This window comes from Camponotus vicinus, unplaced genomic scaffold, assembly GCF_025532165.1.
Source record: "Camponotus vicinus isolate PSW18456_S1 unplaced genomic scaffold, iyCamVici1.0 SCAF_7, whole genome shotgun sequence".
NCBI lineage: Eukaryota > Metazoa > Arthropoda > Insecta > Hymenoptera > Formicidae > Camponotus > Camponotus vicinus.
Window position 1 is genome coordinate 10,439,200 of NW_028141979.1, and position 19,628 is coordinate 10,458,827.

A 19,628-nucleotide genomic window follows, 5' to 3' on the forward strand; every position below is an offset into this window, starting at 1 on the left:
AGAATTCCAATTATAACGTCGAATACAATCGATACATGAGGATCAGATAACAGCTCGTAACCGATATCCAGAAATATGATTTTAATTTGGTACTCTTGGGATGCTGCTCCTCTCTCTCTCCGTTCATGATATAGATTTTGGAAACTAGTTATGCCATGGTCATTGAACTTACCCTGCCGATCGATGTCAAGGGGTAGATGTACCCGAGAAACTGTACTTTGGGAAATCAATACGTGCAGTGCCAATTATTCAGCAGCCAAAAGCATTTGCATCGTCGGCATCGAGAGAATCGCCGGGAGAAATTGATCTTAATTATTATTATGTAAATCGGATAATGTCGGAAATGATGTCTTAATTTAATGTCTTTTTCTTAAATCTCTAGAAAATCTTTAGAATTGTTGTTATATTCATTTATCTCTCGGATATGTCACTTAAAGTCTCTCTGAACTTTACATGTACGAAATAATAAATAATAAAAAATATATATACAATATTTCGTCTTCGTAGAAATAAATAAATTAATTGTAGAAAAAATAAGAAGTAGAAATGAATGTGTCACGAATTAACTTTTATCTTCTTTAGCATGTAAAAAAATGTTTCAATTTTCCCGAGATCGACGATTCATCAAACTCGCGAATGAAAAAATTTACTCACTCAAGTAATTTATGCTTATCTTCTTGATTTCTTTTTTTTGACCAAGATGCGATGAATCGCGCGCGCAATTTAGCCGAGAACTTTGATCTAAATCTGACTTATTTATGTCATTGAAAGTTCTATAATTATACATGCTGAAATCGGGACAAACGGACGATTTTCTAGACGACGACGTAGTCTCTGTAGTCGTAAAATAATTGCAGGGTACAATAATAGCCAATAATCATGTTATGAGCTTGATATCTAAATTATGCGTAATCAAAATCAGCTAATATTCTGACGCTGAATTCATTTAATTCACATGGGTGGAAACGTGCGGCATGCATATGTGTGCGTGTGTGTCCGTGTGATTAGAAAACCGATACTTTTTTCATCGTATTAAGGGATCCATTATTGTCATTATCCTACATCAGCTTTGTTAATTATATATTTATTACATTATTATTATTATTTATAATTATTATTTTATAATATTATTTATTATTATTATTTTATTATTATTATTTATTATTATTATATATTATTATTATTTATTATTATTATTTATTATTATTATTTTATAATATTATTTATTATTATTTATTATTATTATTTATTATTATTATTTATAATTATGATTTTATAATATTATTTATTATTATTATTTTATTATTATTATTTATTATTATTATTTATTATTATTATTATTTTATAATATTATTTATTATTATTTATTATTATTATTTATTATTATTATTTATAATTATGATTTTATAATATTATTTATTATTATTATTTATGATATTAGAATTATTATATTTGATATAGTTAAATAAAATATCTAATAGCGTATAGGAAAGAACAACTGGGAAGGCGCTTGCTTTGATTAAAAATTGTTCCGCTCATGACAAAATAAAAATAAACACTCTTCTCTCACGTCTCATTTAATTTTATACAAAGTACACCTTTGTAAAAAAGTTTCTTTGTTTTTCAATAAAGGAAAAGTTGAGATTTCAGGTCATTCGATTTAATTCATTTGGCTCTCATATAGCTCTCTGTTTTTTTCATATTTGAAGATACATGTCACAATTTGGTAATTACACCCACATATCGCGAGAGACAAATAGCCGACTAATATCGAGTCAAACAAGATGGGCCGACATGTCTGAGTCGCTCTCTTCGCCTAATATCAGCCTTTGTCCTGATTCGCAATCTATATTATTTATATATTTTTTTATCTATTTTTTGTTGATGATGCGTCAATTAAAACATTAAAAGAAATGTAGAAATTAAAAAAATATCTCAAGGATATGAATGGAAAGTTTATCTGGAAAACCTGAGAATACTGATCATTACCGAGTTATATGATCTCCGAAGGGTGGAAGCTATAGAGCACGTGAACGCAACGTGAGTTCGATTTATAGATTTTAATTTACCTTATGATCTTATTCCGATAAAGATTGCTGCTTCAAACTGCGAAATTTGTATTATTGTATCATCACGTGCCACGATATAAAATCGCAGATGTAGAAAAAGAAATGAATATTATATAAAATTAACTATAATTAATTATAATTTATATTATATAATATAAACATTAAATATAAAAAAATAGTTTAATATATTGATTACATTTATACGTTGTTATAAATTGTTTCTAATTGTTTCCTATTTTCACAATTCTATTTCGAAAATTAGCTTGAATTAACGCTAGTTGTATAAGATAATTGGATGAGAAAATTCGTGGAATAAATTAACGTGATCATTAAGAGAGCTTTTTGCGCTTACACGTTACGTTTCGACCTCCCTATTAGAGTCTTTGTCTATTCGCGCGAAGCTGAGGACGCATTTAGATTTAAATGCATAACCATAATTCAATTAGACATCATAATTCAGTTTCACATCTAGGTTTCTCGACTGACTTTTATTCATGCAGAAAATTTCAATAATTCAGGAATTCTTCAATTTTATTCAATTTTTCTGAATAAAACGATTCCCTTCTGCCTTTCTTTCTGCCTTTCTTTTTTGCTAATATGCAAATCTAAAACTTTGTGTTATTACAGAGTTTAGCAGTATTAATTTTTATACATTGGATTTCTTTAATTAAATTAATTAAATATTAATTATTAATTAAAAATAGTAATTATAGCATTATAAAATCCACATACCCCTCCCTTGTGTTATACATTTTTTTAGCTATAAAAAAATGTATCTTTCTTTACTTATAAAATTATTTTTCTATAAAAATGAATTATTGTAATAAATATAATTCTAAGTAATATCAAGAAATGGTTTCATTTTTTATCTAGAGCTTCTTCAACTTGTATTTTTATTTTACGATCTCTAAAATGTCCTAGATTCTTTCTCAACATTACGAGTGTGACACTCTCACTGATAAGAGATAATCAAATCCGTTAAGCAAATTTCTTCGTGGAAGAACCGATATTTGTATCGCATTGTTTACTCCTTTTATCGCGCAAAACAGCAAGTGAGGATAGAACCAGAATAGTATCACCGGATAATTGACGTAATGCGGTTGTATATATCATCTTGCTTATGCATCAAAGATTATTGTTACTATCAAGGGTTTGCATAATTGCACGTAGATTATAACGACAAAAATTCAGGTTACGCAATGCGGTGGAACAATGCTAATCGCGAATGCGCGCAAATAAACGAATATTATAGCTTATATGAAGAAGCTCAGGTATGTCTTCCTCGAATCGATTTCGAGTAATACTTAAAAAAATACTTATAAAAATAATACTTATAAATACTTATAAATACTTATAAATACTTATAAATACTTATAAAAATAATACTTATAAAAAGTATTTTTATAATTTGTTAATTGTTTAAAAAATTTAATAAAAATAGAGAAATATATATTGTGAATATTTAATTAAGAGATTATGCTTATAAGATTATTAATGGAAAGTATTAATGTTAGGTGGATAATTAGAAATCCTTAAATTTTTTTATTAACCCTTTGCGTCAAGCTGGGTCAGTCAGTGACCTTTTTCTTTAGTTCTTCATTTTTCCAACTACTTTTCTTTAAACCGAGTTTTTTTGTTTCTATGAGATCCGTAGAACATTAGTAAGTGTAAAAAAATATAAAGTCCTTCAATTCTTAATTGCAAAAATATAAAAATAAATAGTCAAAATTAGTACATTTTCATGGAAAAATGCATTTTCCACTAATCTATTATGAAAATCAAAAGAGCAATTTTTTTACAAACTTAGTACATTCTAAAATATTTTTCAGAATGTTTTAAGAATTTTCCGCTGTGTTATTTTTGTTACTAACTTTATATAACAAATACAATATTTTCTGTACTAAATCCAAACAAATGTATTTTCTTAAAATTTTTTCTCTGAGAGTTTTTTGGGTCACAGAATCCGAATCTGAAGAAAAAATTTATAATTTTTTAAATTTATAGTTTTCTGCCTTATAGGAGATTCCCCCTCTTAAATTTTTTGAAATTGAAAATTTGGCATCAGATTCGGATTCAGCAATAAAAAACCGGAAAACGGATTTGTAAAAATTTTGAATATAATAAAGAAAAGTATATAGCTGAATTAAGCTCCATCAATATTCTACGTCATATAAAATTTTGCATCTTTATTTATTGTTATTATTTATCATATATTCATTTTTATCTTATTCTTATTGTTTGCTCGTAAAATCTCAAATTTATAAATTTTATAATTCTTCGTTCTTCTTTTTTTTTTTTTGATACACGCATCATATCGAATTTGAAATATAAATTATTATACACGCGTATGTATAAAATATCTTCACTCGATATTATGTAGATAAATGGAATAATCAAATTTGCACTTGCAACTGCTATGATGCAACAGATTGGTAACAGAATATGATAACGCGTGTATGATATAAATATCGCTTTATGCAATTTTTTTAATTCGAGAATACACAAACAATGATGAAATCACTTACTGAAGGGTGCTTATATTCCGGAAATAGCACCTATTGTTTACATAATTATATACGGATTAATTTAAATATAATAATAGCATTACATATGCGCACATAACAGTATCATCATCTAAATATAACAGAATGGACACATTTATGCCCCCGTGATTAAGAAAATGGCGCGCGAAAGTAAATATTTCATAAGAGATGTTTACACATTATGTTTTAGATATTCTCTTTAACGATTTGTAGAAATGTGTTTAAAATATACTTTTTCTAATCTTACGATTACATGGAATGAGACTTCCCAGCAAACACCAAATAACTGTTAGTAACTGTTATGTAACTGTTACATAACATGTAATAGTTATATTGTTGAGTGAAAAATTACAACTAACAATTATATAAATGTTACTTGATGTTTGCTGGGTTGTAATTAATCGAAATTTTTCCACACGCACTTTTCTAACTTATACAAAACATCCGCAATTCATCCTATATTCTTTGACGCAAAATTTTCTGTTTGCCTGAATCTTTGCATGAATCTTGGATGGATTTTTTTTCGATCATTAAATTTCCCCTCGTGTGCGGCCGTTATCCGCAATAATGAAGCGACGCTTTGTCGTGTTAATTGGATACCCGATCGTTGCTTTATCATAAAACCCAATTATTAAAACCCTTCGTTACGTAACAGCTCAACTACTGTACCTTTCTTGTGATACATAATAACATTCGGTTTTGTTGCACAATATATCAATATATTAATGAAAAAGCGAGAAAATTTTCAATGGGTGGGCTCTCTCAACTTGGCATAAACAAATGTGTAAGGGCGCTCCGAATTTAATTAAAGGATGACGATTAATTTAACAGACGTTTATTTAATATATATCAAAATCGCACTCTATCGCTTTTCTATTTTAGACTATTCTCTCGCTTGGTTCGCACTTCTCACTTCGCTTTCGCCCGCTTACGTCTGTCCACGTGTGTCCTCTGTCCCTCAATATATACACATATCCCTACTTTATAACAGCGCGGCTACAGAAATTTCTAGAGTTATGTCTATATTTGGTATCGTCCCTTATGATCTTACAGCTTCGGCCATTCTGACCAATTAGTTCGTCCCGAACTAATTTTCATGCCTTACAAAGAATAGAACAAAAGAATCATACAATAAAAAAGATTTGTCCTACGCATCACAAAATAAATTTCTATCTCGTCAATCTTATCATATATATATATATATATATATATATATATATATATATATAATACTATATATATATAATACTATCTACATTATAATTTCTTACAAATTAAACTAATCGGTATTATCTGATACTATATCCTTCGAAACTCGAATCCATGGTTTAATTTTGTCGGCAGATAAAATAGTATTATAAGGCTTCTGAGTCAAATTATATCCGAGAATATCGGTAACTATAAATCGATTTTTCTTTAAATTCTTTTTTTATTTGATACCTTTAAACTCGGGTATTAATTTCGAATTTACGCCTGGCTTTTGTTGTAAAACTTTAAGGATGTTTTGTACCTATTTTCAAAATATTGAGAATTTAATGAAAATTGTACAGAATGTCCTTACATATGTTTAGAATCTTCAGTACAATTTTTAAATCGATTCACTAAAGCGTTCACAAGTTATAAGGATTTTAATTTGCACCGAATTAACATGTGTTCTTATGGGAAACGTATATAACCACGCCGATTCAAATGACAAAAACACATGGAAATATTATTCAGAATTTGTTTAAAATTTGCAAAAGTGTAGTTACACAAGAAATATTTGGTCAAATAATATTATACAAGTACTAACTGGTTAAAAAGAAATTAAATATAATTCAATGAAATTAACCATATATCTGACACAAGGCGAAATTTTCTGCCAAAAGTTAATCATTTCGATTAACAAAATTCGGAATATTTCAGTAAAAACGCAATAAATATTAAAAAATACTCTCTGCACTGTAGCTAAGATCAAATTTAATATTCCACGCAATTTCTCATACTCAAAATACACCAAAAGTGGATATATTCGTCAATATTGATTTTCAGCTACTTTTTGCTGGGATTGTACATACAAAGCATCCTTAAGTAAATCGAGATCTCTTTCCGTATATTTTGTCAGTTTCTTATGATGCTGATTGTATTTAATCTTATTATATTTTCGCACAGCTCTATTCGTTAACTGTGCCGCGTTTTATAATGCCGCGTAACAAGTTTTATTATTTTCTTCAATCATTATTTGACTGTCTATTTTACCTAAAACCGTTATCATTGAGTCGTTTACTCCTTTTCATTTTATGCTACTTTTACATTTATATAAATCTTTAGAAGAAAAATATTTTAAATGCACAGAATAACGAACAATATTTACTGGGCTGCCTGTATCTATCAGCGCTTCTATAGCAATTTCTGGCTTATCTATACTATATACTTGCACGCACGTATTGTCTTTATTATCAAGTTCTGTCATGTAAATATCTTTGGTTACAGCTGATGTGTCGTCCTTGTCCTTTAGCTCGATCAGATGACTCATCGTTGTTTCTCCGCTCGCTCCTCTCTTTGGACACGAAAAACTGATGTGCCCTTCTTGGCCGCAATGAAAACATGTAAGCTTCTTCTGCTTACACTCCTTTGAAATATGCCCAGGTCGCTTGCAATGAAAACAAACTTTATTATCTGATGGTAATTATTCTCTACCTACTTGACGACCTTGGATTCCAAAATGCGACTTGTTATTGTATTTATGTCTTACCGTGTCTTCCGTTATCCTTCTTACGTGTTCTAGAAAGTCCGGTATATTTGTGATCCGCGTACTTAATACCATTTTCCTCAATATTGAATCTCTTACGCCATCCGCCAACAACTCGATCTTCTCCTTCTCCAAAAGGGAAAGTAACTGCATCAGACTCAGCTTCTCCTCGGCATAGTCGATGAATCTCTCACTGTGCGACTCCCATATTCTCCGACTCACCCTTGCCAACGTTGCTGTGTATGTCTCTTTAATTTCGAAATTTCGCATAAGGCGACATTTCGAAATAACGATTAATTTAACAGACGTTTATTTAATATATATTAAAATCGCACTCTATCGCTTTTCTACTTTAGACTATTCTCTCGCTTGGTTCGCACTTCTCACTTCGCTTTCGCTCGCTTACGTCTGTCCACGTGTGTCCTCTGTCCCTCAATATATACACATATCCCTACTGTATAACAGCGCGGCTACAGAAATTTCTAGAGTTATGTCTATATTTGGTATCGTCCCTTATGATTTTACAAATGTTTCTTTTCGCGTATTCAAGGTATGTTCATAATTTTTTATTATTAACAAATATAAGATGAAGATTACATTGCCAATTTGAAATAATTTTTACTCATAATGGATTACGATAGATTATTTAATCGAATAACTTCGATACTTTTTCCGAACGCTTTTAATTTACTGAGATACCAAAATCGGGATATCGAGACTTTTCTTCACTTTACTGCAAAATTGCCTCCAATAGTGTATTTTTATCAATTAATATCTCTTAGTCGTGAGGTGTAAAATTTCGGCGGTTTTGAAAATTTTATTTCCGAGAGGTGAGAGACATATCGATTCCAGAGAGATCGGTTACGCGTGATTACGAATCCACAAAGTGTGTCCTGTTACATAAACGAGATTTCGACGCATATCATTGTGCGTGATATCCTTGGTCGAGTTCTTTCGCGTGTTTAGCATGCGCGAAAACAAGAAGACGTAACCTAAATAAAGAAATATACTATATATTTCGTTTTTTCTCTTTTATATACTCCACACTCAGGTTACATGATTAATGACGATAAATGAAGTTCTTAGTCCAATTTATTAATTTATCATTGCGTTTGTGTCACGTTATACTCGGCATAATACTCTAGGGAATATAGAACACTCGACAACTTCATTCTGGCCGCGTCCCACGCATGGGACCAGAAATACATTGATGCAACGTGTCCGTGTCACATTATGTGTTTGCCTGCGCAACATCGACGATTTTTTTCAAGATACGTATACATTGTACGTTCAACCTACATCTTCCTGGTGTTGTATCGAGTGAAACGATTGAATGGAAGAATGACATTTGTATCGAATCCTAATAGATGAAACAAAAATATTTCATCGTACTCAAATTTTATGAAAAAAACCTGCGCCTAAAAATCCGTATAAGCTCAAAAATTTATTTCAGGATAAAACCCATGGATCTGAATGCTAACAGAATATTGCGGCAATATTACAATGTTGTTGCAACATTTCAGCAATATTGTGGCAATATTACAATGTTGTTGCAACATTTCAGCAATATTGTGGCAATATTACAATGTTGTTGCAACATTGCAGCAATATTGTGGCAATATTACAATGTTGCTGCCACATTGCAGCAATATTGTAGCAATATTACAATGTTGCTGCCACATTGCAGCAATATTGTAGCAATATTATAATGTTATTGCAACATTCTCGCGATATTACTGCAATGTTCTGTGCTGTGTAAGAAACGTTTCTATTTCGCCTAAATAAGCGGGAAAGGATGGGTTTTGCTCGAGTAAGAAAAGAAAAACAATAGAATTGCTTTCAAGCGACTTTATTGATTCTGAATCTTGGATGAAAATGCGAAATTATTATCCGAACGGGGGAGATGAGGAGAAAATGAGGAGGGTGAATCACGGGATGACTTTTCGAAGAGATTGGGCGGGTGATTCTTGATTTTTTGATTAATTCGTTTGTGAAGTATCCTTGAAGGTTGGTCCTTGGTCTCTGCGATGCCTGGTCTTCCGATGCCTGTATCTTCAATTAGGCCACATAGGCTTATGCGTAGCTCTTACAAAGCGTACGGCAAGGCCGCGTAGCTCCTGTATGCGTACGGCAAGGCCGGGTACGCCGAATACGCGCTGTACGCTGGTAGGCTGTAAGCCAACGGTGCGGAAACGACGGGAGCGCTGTAGGATGTCACAAGAGGGGCGCCGATGATCGCTCCGGGTGCTGGCGCGGGTGCTGGTGCGGGTGCGGGTGCGGGTCCGGGTGCGGGAGCGGCCGCGGCGAATGCCAGGAAAGCGACTAAGCACAACTGTAACATGATATCTCGATGTAATATCAATGTTCTTGATATCATGATGGTAATGATAATGATTTTTGCCTTTGTGCGATATAAAATCTTCATATCCTTTGTTTTATATTAGATACACAAAAAACATATTGATTATAACATAATGATTTTTGCCTTCGTACGATATAAAATCTTCATATCCTTTGTTTTATATTAGATACACAAATCTGTAGATATAGCATAAACAAATCTCTCTCTCTCTCTCTTTGTATTTTTCAAATTAAAAAAATCTCAAATATTTCTATTTTTAATCTTGAATATTTTAATTTTCGCAAATATATCAATTTTTTTAATTTCCTGATGATGATAATAATGGTAATTTCTATATAAAATCTTAATAAATCTTTTGATTTATAATAGATAGACAAAAAATACACACACAAATATGTAGATAAATTAAATATTTTAATATCAAATATTTTTAATCTCGAATATTTTAATTTTTTCAAATACATCAATTTTTTAAATTTCATGATAATGGTAATTTCTTGCCTTTCTGCGATATAAAATCTAATATCCTTTGTTTTATAGTAGATACACAAAAAACATACAAATTTGTAGATACACATAAACAACTCTCTCTCTCTCTCTCTCTCTCTCTCTCTCCAATATTTTAAATTTTTTAAATTTTTTAAATTAAAAAATCTCAAATATTTCAATTTCCTCAAATATATGAATTTTTTAAATTTAACATCTATAAGTTTAGTATATTCAATTCGTCGAAATTTTATAAAATCTATCCTTTTAGATTTCGTTCTTCTTTTCAAGCGTTTAATAAATAAATAATTGAATTAAATAATTGGTGAATTGGAAAATTTGTAAAAATTTAACATATTTTAATGGCGAAAAAATAGCGAATATATTTATACAAGAGAATTGTTCATGTGCCAAATTGTGTGATAAAAATTAAAAATAAAAAATTAAAAGCCTGAAAATCCTAAGCGAATACAAATAAAATTTCCGTAAAATTACTCTCGCGTTTTCCAACCTCTATCGCTAAATTGGAAAAATGCGTTCAGTTAAACGACGCGACGATTCGAATAAACATACCATTAAAAAACAGATAGCGAGTATACATATACATATACCCGATACTTCTGATATCGACAAAGACAAGAGACGTTGGCGAGAAATACAAACAGAGATGATAGAGAGCCTCCTGGATCTCGGTAAAAAAAATCTCAATTGACTTACCAGCTTGAACATCTTGGAGCTCGTGTGTCTGTCTGGTTTGCAGTCAGAGAACGATAATATTCCAAAATACGACGTGCCGCGTCTTATATAGGAGTAAGGAATCCCTGCCGGATATACCGGGAATCTCCAACCTCCCTTCTCCTCTTTTGCACCTTCTTAACGCACCTTCGGGGAGGGCGTCGCCTTGTCTCAAGCGGAAAACGAACACGCGCGTTCTTAGGTCACGATTTCTTCTCTTTTCCCGTTTCTTTCTTCATGTGAACGCCGCCGTCCAATGGAGCTTTGTTGCGCGACCGTGCATTAAACGAGGGTAGGGGAGGACGTGATGATCCCTCAAGGTCGCTCGCATGATGGCCAGGCGTGGTCGGACTACTCTCCTTTTCTGTCTCGAGTACACGTTGCAAAAGTTCCTCGACAGGTAAACCTGTTACATGTAGCATGCGGAAAGCGTGGCTAAAGGAGAAAATGTACCCAATAACTAACTTCGTAAAACGATTATCGTTTATAATTTCCATTTTACGAGGACATAAATCTCGCATTTTTACGAGCACAATATTTTGCAAATTTGACAGGATCGTAGTTTTCAAGAAAAAATTTCTTTAAAAAATTACGATTAAATTGTAATTTATTTATTAATAAATTACAATTAAATTTTAATTTATTTATTAATAAATTACAATTACAATTTTAATTTATTTATTAATAAATTACAATTACAATTTTAATTTATTTATTAATAATGTATCAGGAAAAATCTTTGTCAATGCTGAACATGTGAGAGAGGGAAATATTGTCGCACGGAATTTTAAAATTAATGGAGATTAAAGTCCCATTTACAATCTGCGATAACTCACCTTGAATTGCGAAAAATTTAAAGATGAAAGAGACAACCGATAATTATTCGCAATAATCAGCTATGATTTTTATCTAATAAGGATCTAATCACGGGCTCGATCAATAATTACATTTTAATGCGACGATCTAGTTATAATGTTTATTTTTACATCCTTGATAAATATGGAGGGTAACTTTTTGTGTTCCAGGATGAACGCAAAATATAATGCGACTGCCTCTGATTAAAAAACTTACACTTATAAAATTGCATTTGATTTCTATCGCGATGCATCAAATGAAGAATTCCATTTCCTCGAAAAAAATACCAGGAATTCCAAGGCATTTCTTCCAACAAAATATCATTAATTCCAGGCCATTTCCTCGAGCAAAATATCAGTAATTTCATTTTTTTCCCAAATTTTTTAACAACAACAAACAACAATATACGTTATCTGTGATTATCTATGCACATACTTGATGAAAGGGATCTTTGAAGTTAGTTTGAAATTTGATTAGAAACCATAATAGAGTAACCATCGCTCTCAACGCCTACGTACGTCGTACTGATTTGATCATTCCAACCAGTCTCGTTTAGTTTTGAACCTTTGATGGGTATCGTTCTTAGAACGTTCACCTATGAACTTCAAATTTATTGAGACGCAATTCGCGCCGCTCGTCTGGTGGGTGCAGTTTGAGGTAAACATCCCTCGCATCATGGAAGATGTTCCCCCTCATGACATTTACATTGGCTTATGCGATGCTAACAATTTCTTAAGAGAAAAAAGTATCTGTATCTTCATAATGTCATGTGGATATAATGTCAGAAAATAGAGATATACACGAATAAAGAAATATATTTTTTGCTTTTGAATACATGTATTAAAAAAACAAAGTATATAGGGTGTCCCATTTTAATGTCCCACCCCAAATAACTTTCTTATTTTTAATTTTAGAAAAAGATGTTTCAGACAAAAGTTGTATGGTTTCAAGGGGGACATAAGGTGGTGTCATTAGTTTGACCTTGAATAGTTACTTGAAGGTCACGTGAAGGCCACTTTCAATTTTTTAAATGGAATCGCCTACTTTTTATTACATATTCTTGCAGCTCATCTCGAGAGCTTTCCAAAACACTATAATTAAGTTAGTTTTCATTAAGTACTTTCCAAGAAATCAATTGGTGTAAAGACATAATTGTTTCGAAAAAAAAAAATGTAATTGTTAATTGCAAATGTGTTTTCTTTACACCAATTGATTCCTCTCATTATTTTGTACATAAAAGTATTAAGGTAAGATAATCGAAAAATGAATATTTTACTAGATATTTTATGATTTATGTAAAATTAAGAAATGATTTCAAGCCTCATAACTCGGAAAGTACTTAATGAAAACTAACTTAATTATAGTGTTTTGGAAAGCTCTCGAAATAAGCTACAAGAATATGCAATAGAAAGTAAGGGGTTTCATTTAAAAAATTGAAGGTGACCTTTACATGACCTTGAAGCAACTATTCAAGGTCAAACTAATGACACCACCTTATGTCCCCCTTGAAACCATACAACTTTTGTATGAAACATCTTTTTCTAAAATTAAAAATAAGAAAGTTATTTGGGGTGGGACATTAAAATGGGACACCCTGTATATCTATCGATATAAAGAATTTTTTGAATTTAGAAGGTCTAGCTTTAATTGCTTAAATGGACAAAAATATTAATAGCAATAATATTATTATCACAGAATTTATATAAAATCTAAAAAAATTTTTGGTAATTTTATCGATTATTAATATTATTATTCTATAATTTCTTGACATATAAATTCTAGATTGTAATATTTTTAACAATATCGAGGGGGTAAATTTATCTACGAATGAATGACATTTGTCGAGTTAATGACATTTGTTTCCTTCGATAATTATCGCCAGCACTGTAGCATTTCGCAAATCAATTATTTGCACTGCCCTTTAATCTTTAATCCCAGCGACCGGAGATTGCATCATCAAAATGGAGAACAAAGAATTATGTAAAAGCGCGCGATCCAGTTGACAGATGCTCTTTTTTATCTAATATCGGTTAAAAATTATTGCGTTTCACACGACAACTGTGTTTGCGAGAGAATTGAAATAATTGTTACCCTTGATATTTTAATATCGACGGGTAATAATTCGACTTCGATACCGGAATTGCCATGCAAAATGGGATATTATTTCGATTCCCCTTAATAACATTAACTTTTCCATTTATTCCGTTCTATTTTCAACTATTAATCCGCCCTCAAATTTGCTCTTTCTTTACCTTGTTCTATGAATGATTATAAACTAGATTATCCATTTGCATAAGACTATGATCTAAAAAAGGATTAGATAAAAATTTTTAAATAGACTTGGACGAAAATTCTTGAACAGCTTTTTCTTTTAGCTTTTATAAAGAGAAAAAATAAATGGATTAAAAAGAAGCGATATGTAAATTCATTTTATATATCATAAATATACATCATAACAATTTTTAACTTGAAGTTTATATAAAAATTCCAAGTCTTGTTAGAAAAAAATTTGTCCATCTGTTTTTTAAATCGCAATTTTATATGCATTCTCTTATTAGATTTTAAATTAATCCTTTTTAAAAATATTAAAAATTTGTTTTCTAAAAATAAAATTTTATTAATTTCTCTTATTTTTCCTCGAAACGTGTATAATACTGAATATCGTGTTTTCGCGATGGAAAATGAAAAACCACCTGCGTGAAACATTGCGTGCTTCCTTCGCGGATAAAATTCAAAAGCGACGTTTGACACGTTTAAATGGCGAAAGGACGTTTTCGCTTTTATCTTTTTTCCCACTTTAATCCGTATGCAAATCAGGCGGCAAGCCTGAAGGGATACAGGAAACAGACTTGTAATTGCGTCCGACGATAAATTAATATAAATAATATTACAAAAATGAAACAATGGTGTAATTAACTCGTCTAACGTTCCGAGTCATTGATGTTACGATGCGTGTCTCGCTGAAATGTAATTTGAAAATTTCAAAATAAAGAGAGAGAATTTAATTAAATACGAAAACGAGTAGCACAAAAAATTGTATTCATTTTATTACTCGACATACGATCTTTAATCGAATCGAAATTATTCGATACATGTTAATAATCGCGTCAAAAGAGAGAAAAAAGAGAGAGAAAGAGAGAGAGAGAGAGAGGAAGACAGAAGGAGAGAGGCTTTGATCTCGAGTGATTAAAACAGTGTTCCGCAGACTCGGCGAACTTGAACTTGAGAAAAAATATGCGGGCGTTGCGCCTTGAAGTTCTGATGAGATCCGGTTGACCGAGCGAGAAAGAGAGAGAGTGAGACGAGGAGGGGAATCGAAACAGGATCAGCCGTATTGAGAAAATTACACTGGCAGAGGCCACGCGACGTCGACAATCTCGGACGGACGAGTTTTGCTCTCCCTTCGCGCGTTTGCTTTTATTTCCTTGATTACGCCGTGACGTAAATCGCCGGGGGCAAACACTCTTTTGTATCAAGCAAATTAAACTCGTATCATGTACGTTCGCTCGCCTCCAGCTCCTCCAGTTCCTTCAGTTCCAAGTCAAAGGTGGTTTACAAGCTAGAGAGAATATAATCTAATTGTACAATTACATGTAATCATTATTTTCGGAAAGACTGCCCATGAGGAGATTCGGATATATTTCGGGAAACATAATTAATTCTCCCCCAAGAAATTTTCAAGACGTACAAAGCACAGATTTTAGCCCTTTGCCCTCGTGATGGGTTGCTTAGCGACCCATTTCCTTTTTCCATAGTTTGTCAATTCTTCAACTATGTTTTTAACAACAAATACCGACTTTTCTGTTTCTATAAAATCTCTAGAATATCGAAGAAAATGTGAAATCGTTAATTGTTAATTGCAAAAGTACCTTGTATAAAAACAATTTCGAAATTACATTTTCATGGAGAAATGCATTTTCCACTAATCTATTATGAAAATCAAAAGAGCAATATTTTACGAACTTAGTACACTCTAAAGTATTTGTCAGAATTTTTTCAGAATTTTCCATATTGTTTTTTTTGTCATTAATTTCATATAGAAAATATTTTCTACATTAAACCCAAACTAACAATTGTATTTTCTTAAAACTTTTTACGTTTTTTTGAGTCACAGAATTTAAGGGAAAAGTTTATAATTTTTAAAATTGATAATCTTCTGCCACATTGAATCCGTCATAGAATCTAGAATTTTTTGAAATTGAAAATTTTTACATTAGATTCAGCGACCAAAAAATTCCCTGGAAATTGAATTTGAAAAGAATTTTGAATGTAAGGAAAAATATATATATGACTCCCAACAAACACCAAGTAACATTTATATAATTGTTAGTTGTAACAATATAACTGTAACATAACTGTTATATAACATGTAACATTTATATTGTTGAAAGGAAAATTATAACCAAGTTATATAACTGTTATTTGATGTTTGCTGAACTGAAAGGATTAATAACGATAGTAATAATTTAATACGAATATAATAATATCATACTATTCCTAAATAAATAAACTATAATAAAGATTTCTTTTAAATAAATTACAAATAAATTAGGTATAAATAAACTAATAAATAACTAATAAATAAATATATAAATATATATAAATAAATATATATAAATAAACTAATAAATAACTAATAAATAAATTAAGTATAAATAAACTAATAAAGATTTCTTCCTAAGATTCTACTTAATCGCAGAAAAGAAGGAAGATATAAATCCTAAGTTGAGGAGTGATGTGGGGCAAAATAAGGAGCACCATGATTTTGAGATGAAAAAATTTGCATTTTTATTTGAAATTAACTAGTATTACACAAACTTAACATGCGACAAAGACTTGAGCGACGTAATCCATCCGTCAGTCCATCGATTCGTCTACGGAGGTCCAAGTTTGGAAGGTAGTCCGGTCGGTTCGCGAGATGAATTATTAATAAAGAATGGGCGCTGAGTAGGCGGTATACGCGGCAGGTGCAACGGCATGGGTGCCATAAGCTGCTGTCAAGGGAGCCGCGGCGTAGGCGAAGGGTGCTGGAGCAAAGGGTGCCGCTGCCAGGGGTGCCGCTGCCAGGGGTGCCGCTGCCAAGGGTGCCGCGGCCAGGGTGTTATAGTTCCTGGCGATTACCTGGCTGCTGCTGGCCGTCACGATTGGCGCCGGTACCGCCAGTGGTGCCGCCAGGACCGCACCTGGTGCAGGTGCAGGTGCAGGTGCGGCGCAAACGGCGGCGAGAAGAAGGGCGAAGATGCACTGCAAGAACCAATCAGATTTGCGTATTAATCAATTGGCGAAATGTCACGATGATCTATTTGATTTGAAAAGTGATAGTCTTCTAAAATATATTTTCCATTTTTCTTTCAGATAAAAACAATATTTTTCGAAAAATTGCAATGCATGATGGCTTCTTTCCTTTACAGATTTCTTTTACGTATCTCGATGAAAAATATAATATGTGAAATGAAATAATCAAGTAAATAATATCCTAATTTTTAATATATTTTTAATTGTTATTGTCGACAGTTAAATGACAATGATTTAAAGACGCAATTATAAATATTAAAAAGAAGAGCTCACCAGCTTGAACATGATGTACGGTTTTTACGATTGAGAGGAAAGAACTCAAGCGAGGAAAGAACTCGAGGGATCTGCTTTCCGAGTGAAAAAGCAAAAGCCTTTATACCGGGTTGTTCGACCCCCAACTATCGCTTCATCAAGGTCATCGATGTCTCCTGGTCGGCGAGCACCGCGTATCGATGCGTGTCGATGCGCGAACCGCTCCTCTCTCTCTATTTCCCTCCCTCTTTCTTGGCACGGGTCTCTTGAATTCGAGCACGACGAGCATTGTCAAGTGGCTTTCCTTTCGAAGCCGACGTTTTCGTCATCGATTTGCAACAATTTAACCTTCAATTAAACGACCAGTTACGCAATAATCTGCCTTTGTTCGTCAAAAGTTGTTTTTCGAAAACACGAGTTTATTCAGCCTTCCTCATCCTTAGCCTCCTCTTGAGATGATATCGAATAATTTCATCTTTCTGAGCGGGATCTTCTTCTCGATATACCTTCTTTTCTCTTTATATCTACTTTGAAAGAAACATGGAGACTCTCATTCATCTCTGATCTGTACATCGACTGCTCGAGTCCTATTTAAGGAGGCCATTACATGACACCGAAATCGATGGAGCGGGACATCTGTGAAGCCCAAAGGGTCCTCGCATCTGCTAATTCGGTCTAATGCATCAGTATGGCTATCCGTTAATTGTTACCTAACCTAACGCAACGTAGCCCACTGGACGCGTTTCACGTAATCATTGTCCCCGTCGCGCAATTTTGCCACATATTGTGTGTTAGGCAAGAGTTACGTAACCGTCCGCTATGCTCGTTTACATAATAATCTCCGATTAGACAGATATCGACAACATAAACACACTCTTCCTAATATCGAATGCATCGCTCGATCAAGGTCATCTCGAATTCTCGAGAAAAAGTCAATCGTCGTTAAAAAAAAAATTCGAATTTTTACCGCAAAAATGTGCCATGTTTTTATTTTGAGAAATTTTAAAATTTACTATATCGACGTCGTTAAATTTAATTATAGTTAATTTTAGATTATATTTGCAACATAATAAAAAAGCGCGTGAAGATTGTAGAATAATAATAATAGAGAATTTTAATTTTTTATCTATCTATTATTATTATTTATAATTATTTTATTATTATTATTATTATTATTATTATTATTATTATTATTATTATTATTATTATTATTATCATTATTATTATTATTATTATCATTATCATTATTATCATTATTATTAATATTATTATGTTATTTTCTATTATAATTCTCCATTATTATTGTTTTATAAGAATAACAGAAAATTAAAATTCTGTATTATTATTATAACATGATAATAATAAAAATTATATTAAAAAATAATAATAATAAAAATTATAATAGAAAATAATATTAAAATAATAATAATAATAATAATAATAATAATAATAATAATGATAATAATAATAATAATAATAATAATAATGATGATGATGATGATGATGATGATAATGATAATGATAATAATGACAATGATAATGATAATGATAATGATAATAATAATAATAAAATAATATAATAATTATAAATAATAATAATAGACAGATCAAAAATTAAACTTGTCTATTATTATTATTCTATAAACTTCACGCTCTTTTTTATAATTTTTTTATTTGGAGAATTAAAATTCTGTATTATCATTATAAAGTTTTAAGTTGGACAGTTTAAAGGATAATCTGAAAATATTTTTCAAGGAGAAAAGAGATTATAAAGAATATTAATTCGGTTGGAAAATCTCGAAATATTTCTGATTCGCGTAGAAGTGTCATCGTGAGTCCGGTCGCGATTTTAGCGAGACATTCTGGGTCACACGCTCTGATACTCTAGGTGCCACCGACAATTTACGTAATGTAGCTTCTTCGGCAAGTAAATCACGTACCCGGAGAAAAGTGCGTCGGATCATGGCCGGCCGAGAAGACCGAAACGAAAGTGATCGACGCGTTGCGTCGACGAAGGAGGAGTCTCGCTAGGATATTAATCGCCGAGAATTCGAATCTCGAGAGTTCCTGTTTCTCGCGGATACGCATAAACCAGGAGGGCAAGAAAGAGAGACGCGTACACCCCGAGGGCTTTCGGTGTCTGAATTACCGGGAGCGAGTAGCCGCCAAGACGGTAGCTGGAAACTCGAATCCCACCCGACCGCATCGCAATCTCGCAACCTTGAAAGATGTATCCTGCTTCTGATCGCACGCCACGACGGCAAAAACAAATCCCGGATCGTTTGCATAAAGTATCGGTT

At 32.0% G+C, this 19,628-nt stretch overlaps 2 protein-coding genes across 2 annotated transcripts; both read right to left on the reverse strand.

Moving 5' to 3' along the window:
- Nucleotides 1-9,176: 9,176 nt before the first annotated feature.
- Nucleotides 9,177-11,016, reverse strand: LOC145974781 (uncharacterized). Its single transcript, XM_083104791.1, has 2 exons — nt 10,909-11,016; nt 9,177-9,675 (listed from the first exon to the last, which is right to left on the reverse strand). Exons 1-2 carry the CDS (start codon nt 10,918-10,920, stop codon nt 9,430-9,432), a joined length of 258 nt encoding a protein of 85 aa, XP_082960917.1. The 5' UTR covers nt 10,921-11,016; the 3' UTR covers nt 9,177-9,429.
- Nucleotides 11,017-16,544: 5,528 nt separating this feature from the next.
- On the reverse strand, nt 16,545-17,499 carry LOC145974780 (uncharacterized). Its single transcript, XM_083104790.1, has 2 exons — nt 17,350-17,499; nt 16,545-17,025 (listed from the first exon to the last, which is right to left on the reverse strand). The coding sequence occupies exons 1-2, from the start codon at nt 17,359-17,361 to the stop codon at nt 16,708-16,710; spliced, it is 330 nt and encodes a 109-aa protein (XP_082960916.1). The 5' UTR covers nt 17,362-17,499; the 3' UTR covers nt 16,545-16,707.
- Between the last annotated feature and the right edge of the window lie 2,129 nt (nt 17,500-19,628).